Raw genomic sequence first — 7,203 nt, forward strand, 5'->3', positions numbered from 1 at the left:
AGAGGCGATAAAGTTGCAGAGCAGAGCGGTTTTTATGTTTCTCTTAATTGCTTCTAGATTTTTTTGTGTTTCTGTTTTCCAACATCAACATTTAGATCCATCATTAGAATGTTCAAGAGTACGAGGAGATGTAAAAATGTTAAAATAAAGAGTTTTAAAACATCAATCATATTTAATTACCAATTTAATAATTCATAAAAATGTTATCAGTTAATTGATACATTGTTAGAGAATTCATTTTCTGCCAATCTAATTATTAAAAAAAAATACAATTATAAATCAAATAAACCTAATTACAAATAGTATCTGTCCAAAAATATATACTAATAAAAATTGTAAGGACATTGCTTTTCTCCATGTAGAACAATTCAGACAAGTGACTGCCACACTTTCTGTTTTGAACCTGCTTACTAATGCAAAGGGGCAATTCATGATGGAGGATCATGGTAAACCTCGGGTACCCTAAAATATCTTGTGTACAAATTTAAATGATTTTGTTGGGATGGCTTAAATCATATACATTAAGCTTTGCTTTCTAGCTTAAAAATGTTAAACATTTAAAATTGACTAACATTTTCTAGACTTAATATATTGCTGTGTGAGAGAGTTCAGACTGCCCGATTTTGCTTGATCATGAAAATACAGGACAACCTTCAACTACAATGCCTTTAGCAGTGGGGCATGATGCCAGGGGGCATCCATCCAAATTTTCTCCCCACCAATTCAAGGAAATATTTTCCAATCCAAGGCACAAATAAAGTAGGACGGCCATGAATGCCAATCCTGCATCCAACCCACCTGAAAGCACATAATTGTACTTTGTCCACCAATCTTTTTTGTATCTGTAAATAACAAAGCTAAAGATGAATCCCATGACTATCCAGCTTGTGTAGTTAACTGCTGTTGCAGGGGGCATCATTCCTGTTGACCCAATCAGCACTGGCATATTGATCAATCTGATCCATTCTTTGTCTGGGTATGCTTTATGAAGCAGCCATACCAAAAGTGGAGCAATTGCCCCACCTAAGAAAAACCAATTAATGGACTCATATATACCCAGGTTGCCAAATATCCTTCTGGGTCCTATCAATCCCCATATCACAGAAGCATCATAGAAAACCCGGTCTGATGGGCAACTCCAGGTGGTGGAACTTGAATCACATAAATCGGGAATGGTGTAAATCATCCACCAGGCTGTGCCTAAGTAGACTACTGATGCAATCACTGTGCCTACTAGCTGTAGAAAATTAAGATATGGGTCAAAATAGTCACATGAAATTCTGACATTTGGAGCTTTAAAAAGTACTGCACTAGTTCAAACTTCAGTTATTTACCTGTGCTAGAAACATAGTTCGTGGGGGAATTTTCATATAGTGGCCTAGTTTAAAGTCCTGTAAGAATGTGAGGGCTTGAGTCATGCTAATGTAACCGTACACTTTGAAGCATATGTTTGCAACTGGTCTTCCAGGATAAATGTAACCTATGATGTATTCTGTGATCACGTTCAGGCCTGGAGTCTGCAACACACAGATAGAAGTGTATTTAGTTTGAAGCTGTAAAAACTCTTCAGTTATAAAAGATATTATGATTAAGGTCACTGAGATTGCCATTTAACACCATTTATTTTAAGTCCTAAGATTGAACTAAGAACAAAGTGTAATAAATTTTCAATCTGACCCTGCATAGACATGAACATCTCTGGTGCCACAATATTTGATTAGGATCTAACAGCACATACCAAACAATGTCTTTGCTAATTTAAGTTTAGTGTAAGTTTGGCACTTATATTTGTCCTGTGAGATCAGGTAGTTGATTAGCTCTGACCTCTTTCCGAGTACATTATATTGATTGGCAAATGATAATAGATCATGGAGTGATGCAAAATGTTGATGATATAAAATCGATACAAAATCAAAATCAGAAACATAACAGCAAATGACCTTTTCTGGTAAACATATTTATCTAGCAGAAACCAGATTACTGCTCCTAAACAAATATATACAGCCTACACCAGAAAAATAGCTATGTCAAAGTGGTATATTGGCATATGCCTCAATTTTAGTTGCAAAACATAACATAACCATTAGTTGCAGAACATTCAAAAGTAAGAATTCATAGAAATCTAAACACCCAACTTTTTAATGGCACATACAAAAACAAAAACAGAGTCCTTGCAAACAGCATTGGCGTCAACACAGAGAGTCTGCAAGGAAGATGGAAAAGTTGTGCATAGAAAGATTCATCCAATCTTACCTGATTAGTAGTTGCAGTAATAATGCCAATAGGAAGTGTGAAGACCAGGGCAATAGCACATGCTAGCAGTACTCCCCACCAGGGCAATTGAAGCTGATCAATGTAATACTCACATGCAAAGATGGACAAAGCAACAGTGCCAACAAGTATTATTTGGAACCATAATTCTGGCACCTGGTTATATTTTCTCATTAATTTGGTGTGTACATCCTCTGTACGATCCCTAAAAGCAGAAAGACTAAGCTTCCAAATTTCTCTGCATCATAAACATTTGACATTTTGACAAATACAGTCAGTCAGTCCTATTAGGGTAACATATAAGGTATCCATTGAACTGAAAATCAAGAGGGTTCATGGAGATGGATACATACTTTCCATGGAAAAGAAGAACATGAACTACTGTAGCAGTCAACGCCGCAAATCCCACTCCATATGTCATAGCGAAAAAGGTACTTAAATATATTGAGCCATACTCCTCATAAGCCTTTAAGTCCAGATGGAAATTCGAATCAATAATCTTGGAGATGTTGTACTCTTGGCCAGAGGAGGTGAAAAGATCCTCAGAAAATATGGGAAATGTCTTTGCATGAAAAAGATTGAACCAATAGGCCAATGGAGTTATCACATACATTACAAGGGCAAATCCAACAGCTACGTTGGCAATGGCAAACCAAGGACTGGCGAGTGGGCTTCCCAAGTATGAAGAAATAGTGGACCAGTCTATCCCAAGGGCACCTATACCAAGACCATACAATCCCGAACCAAGTTGTTGTGCCAGAACAGATTTAGGAAATATCCAGCAGATCCATGAAAGGGATGTGATCATGGGAAACAAATAGCCAGGCAGAACATAATAGGCAAAACTACATGTAAGAACTACTAAAAAGAACTGATTTCTTGTAAGGCCTCCTTTGGGCCTCTGCTCCTTTTCATGAAGAGCTCTGCAATTGTGACAATTGAAATAGAATGAATATACTTAATGACCAAGCGTCCACTAACTCCAATTTGGTGCATGATATTCTAATACAATTTGAATAGTAAATGAATAAACAAACTAATGGAGGGGTTGCAAAGAAGTATCATTCAAATTATACAACATAAGTATATGATTTAAAGGTTAGTTGTAGCATGGATTGACCAAAGTCTGCAACATTCTAGATGTTAGAAGCCAAGATTTGTACTGATACTCGGTCAAGACTTTTGAGGTCTGCACTATCTAAGATGCAGTGAGATTTCAAGGTCTCTCACACAATGGGATATCCAGCGTCTGAAAGTATATGGCGGAGCTTCAGGATCTCTGCAGCCCAAGCTAAAAGATACTAACGATTTAAATCTGAGTTTCCTTTTTCTTGTTTCTTCATCTATCAATGGAAGGCAAATCACCTGAAGAGAGAAACCTGGACAAGATTTGCAGGCCACCACATGGCAGCTGGTTCCACCAAATGTCTTCTGAAAATGCCTGCCCATCCAAATCCCAGTATCTGCAAATCAAGGGCACTGCCATTTTCAACACAGTTTTACATAGAGCAGAATTTAAATTTTAGAAATTTAAATTTCATTTAAAATTTAAATGGCTTCAAAGAAACTGTAAGTTTAACTACAGTCTACACAGAGCAGAAAGTTATTTCATCTAAAATGGCTTCAATAAGGCACCTGGGTTGTTAAAACAATAAGAAAAGCAACGAACAGATCCAGCCTCTTCTTGTAGAAAATCTTGACAGCACTGACTATATGTATAGCATACACACTTCCAGCCCCTGAATTAGCAAAAATTGTAATAAGCACATGTTCCTTCATATTGAATGGTCCCGGATTCAATGAAAACTCCCAGTTGCTTCCTGCCAGAAACTTTCTCTTGCTTAAGGTAGCTGCCATTAGCCGGCCCAGAGGGAGCACTGCAATCTGAGCAGAGATTGCAGTTATAGTCAGGGGCTCTGTTCTGTACCAAAAGAACTGATTCAGAAATGATAACACCACACATGACAGAACACCAAGTACCCACATCCTAAAGGTCAAAACAGGTATGCTTGGATCATCTGTTGTTGGCACAGTAAGTGCCACCTGTTCAATGGGTGATTGTTCATCCTCATCCTCATCCTCTGCTGCAAGCAATCCTTTCTCTTCTTCTTTATTGCCAATGGGTTCAGGAGAATCCACATCCTCATATGAGATTTCGTCTTCCTCTCCCTCTTCTCCGGTGCTTGAAGATCCTCTTAGAACTGCAAATCAATTAGATTTTTATTAGCATCTATGAATTCTCATCAAACAGCCCTGAAGATATACAAGACAGAACAAATGAACTGCAAATTCTATGCAACAGCCTTCTCTCACATCTCAATAAAAGAGAAAAAAGCACAATTTTGAGAAACAAAAACTCCTGAACCAAAACTTAGACCTTTTTCGATTAGCTTCCTAACCCACCAGCGAAATCAATGATGAATTACAGTCACAAGTATCATCTCCCTATACATGCATCTAATACAAAGAACCCCTGAAAGCCCATGAAGATATATTGGACCAAACAGAAACAACTGCAGATACTATACAACGCCATGAATCTCTCACAGCCCAATAATACAATTCAAAAATGACAATGTTGTAACTCAAAAACAACAGTGCTGAATAACTTTTCCTATTGTGCTCTGTTCTGAAATCATCAAACATAGTTTAACCAATCAAAATCTTTGAATCTATACTCTTGAAATATCAATATATTAGGGGAAAAAGCTATAAGAAAAGGTTGTCTCCTACGAGGGGTCGTGGAGGATGCTTCTTCCATAATCTGCTTGCAATATGATAAAATCCTATCTACACATATCCACAGTGCTTTTCGAGGTTGATTTTCAGCTATCAATCTGAATTTCTTTCCTTCATCTATGGACAACTAAATTCATAATAACAGTTAGCAGTCCCATATATCTTGTGTGTGTACATTGGAAGAAATTCATAGTTACGTTCAAAAAGCCACGTTTAGATACAGGTTCCGTTTGTAAACTAAACTGCAGAAGGGTAGATGCCAATGACAACTGCCACGTAGTGGGACCTGCCAGTCAATCACATATTCTAACTGGAATCCAACTTAGATTGTGTGAATTGAATGGCAGACGAGCGCCCTTCACCAACATACGTGAAATAAGTATGCACCAAACAATTAAAATATTTTTTTTTATCATTAATTAATTTTGCTTGTTCGGGACTATAATTGGTAAGTGAGCGCGACTATTTTTTTCTAGGCATCCATCTACGTAAGTCCCGTTCAAGAAGGAAATAAAATAAAATTATAATACCTTAATACTGGTAAATAAATACACAGATTTTCTGTTGTAAATAAATACATAGTTATTTATTTTTGCTGTCTTTGAATTCAATTGTGTAAGTTTTTTATCATTTTTTTATTGCTTTCTTTCATTTTGATGTTAGATTTTTTTTATTTTTAAACTCTCTTTCAATAGATCATTAAATATTGATTTTTTTGAATCTATAAACAGCAAAAATAATTATTATAAATAATTAAAAACAGAGATCTTTAATACATTAAATGAAAAAATATCTCTGAATGGAGGCAAAACTAAATAGGAACGGGCCTGGGTATGCAAATTTCTAACATTAAAAATTATGGTGTCAGGTGAGGATCGGGAAAGCTAAAACTCCATTAATGATTTCATGTTGTTTGAACACTAGCCATTTAATATGCACATCCATTGGCTGTCTTTGTTCTGGTAAAGTTTGGATTTTTTTGGTTTGTCATTCATTGATCACGTCAATCACATGGAGCTTTGGATGCAAAGGATTTACAGCTATTTAAGATTTTAAAGGTATCGGTCGTTTTAGAACATGATTTTATGCTTACAATTAAAAATATAAAATTTAAATAAAATCTAAAATAGATGGATGGAAAGAAAGAAATAGAATTTTGTTGTGGGGAAAGGAAATTAGTTTCATTTGGCGTAAGGGAGAGATTTAGTAGTTGATCATATATTGATAGTTTTCAGGATATTGTCATAGTTTGATTTATCCATATAATATATTTTCATTATTGTTTGAATATAAAAATATCAATAAATATTTTTCTAAGTACTAATTATCATTTATTCTAACACGTCATTAATGCACCAAAATGTGTTATACTACTCATCATCACATAAAAAAATACATATAATAATAATCAAAATTTAGCTCCACATGATAGCAAAGTCAATCTAATTTATTTCTAGCAAAGATTACATACTAAAATATTATGTGGTTGTCCTCACATTTAATAGTTTGACCTTATACATTCTTGCATCTCTTTTGTGGAGAGACATACATATGATTGTTGTCATACTTTGATAATTTAAAATACATACAAGTGTACAACTTCTCATCCTTAATCAAATAGAAAAAACATGTAATATACAACTTATAGTCTAAATACACATAACTTTCTATTCTCTCATCAAGAAATGTGCAATTAATGTTCATTTTGGTGACTTGGACCATTAAATATTAAAGTCAATTAGTGTGCAATTAATGACCATTTTGGAGACTTGCACCACCAAATATTAAAGTACATCAATAAAAAACGAATTGTAAGGCTTGCCTTTCGATGCATAAATTATATTAATAGATTTCAAATATAAAATTTAATTATTAAAATCCAAGTTTCAAAATCAACTTATTTCCTATTTGAACCTAGAACATCATACATGCCTTCAAATTAGCAAATACATTTGAATTTATAATCTCATGTAATCACATATTTATTAGTGGTAGGCCTGGTTGTTCTAGGGTGAGATTTTAACATTAATTATTATATTGTTAAGTCTATCTTTTACTAGTTAGTGGTGCTCTAAAGAGAATAATTCGTAATTTTGAACATCATTAAATCTGACAAAAAAAAATATCTAAATAATACTAAACTACAAAAGCTTCAATTATTTACTTTTCTTTTTTTGTTTCACAAAGTACATG

The 7,203-nt window shown here is 34.7% G+C and overlaps 1 protein-coding gene across 1 annotated transcript; it reads right to left on the reverse strand.

The window, feature by feature from the left end:
• Positions 1-319: 319 nt before the first annotated feature.
• On the reverse strand, positions 320-5,216 carry LOC131061979 (oligopeptide transporter 7). The gene is made up of 7 exons (XM_057995812.2): positions 5,005-5,216; positions 3,907-4,472; positions 3,637-3,734; positions 2,625-3,194; positions 2,254-2,509; positions 1,335-1,517; positions 320-1,237 (listed from the first exon to the last, which is right to left on the reverse strand). Exons 1-7 carry the CDS (start codon positions 5,030-5,032, stop codon positions 632-634), a joined length of 2,307 nt encoding a protein of 768 aa, XP_057851795.1. The 5' UTR covers positions 5,033-5,216; the 3' UTR covers positions 320-631.
• Positions 5,217-7,203: the final 1,987 nt, after the last annotated feature.

The sequence above is a fragment of the Cryptomeria japonica genome, chromosome 5 (assembly GCF_030272615.1).
Source record: "Cryptomeria japonica chromosome 5, Sugi_1.0, whole genome shotgun sequence".
In the NCBI taxonomy this organism is placed as follows: domain Eukaryota; kingdom Viridiplantae; phylum Streptophyta; class Pinopsida; order Cupressales; family Cupressaceae; genus Cryptomeria; species Cryptomeria japonica.

Coding starts and splice junctions, on each gene's coding strand:
- LOC131061979 (XM_057995812.2), bottom strand. CDS start 5,032: ATGGAAGAAGCATCCTCCACGACCCCTC. Junction 3,735..3,906: donor TTATTGTTTTAACAACCCAG/GTGCCTTATTGA, acceptor CTTGATTTGCAG/ATACTGGGATTTGGATGGGC. Junction 1,518..2,253: donor TTACTGCAACTACTAATCAG/GTAAGATTGGAT, acceptor TGTGTGTTGCAG/ACTCCAGGCCTGAACGTGAT.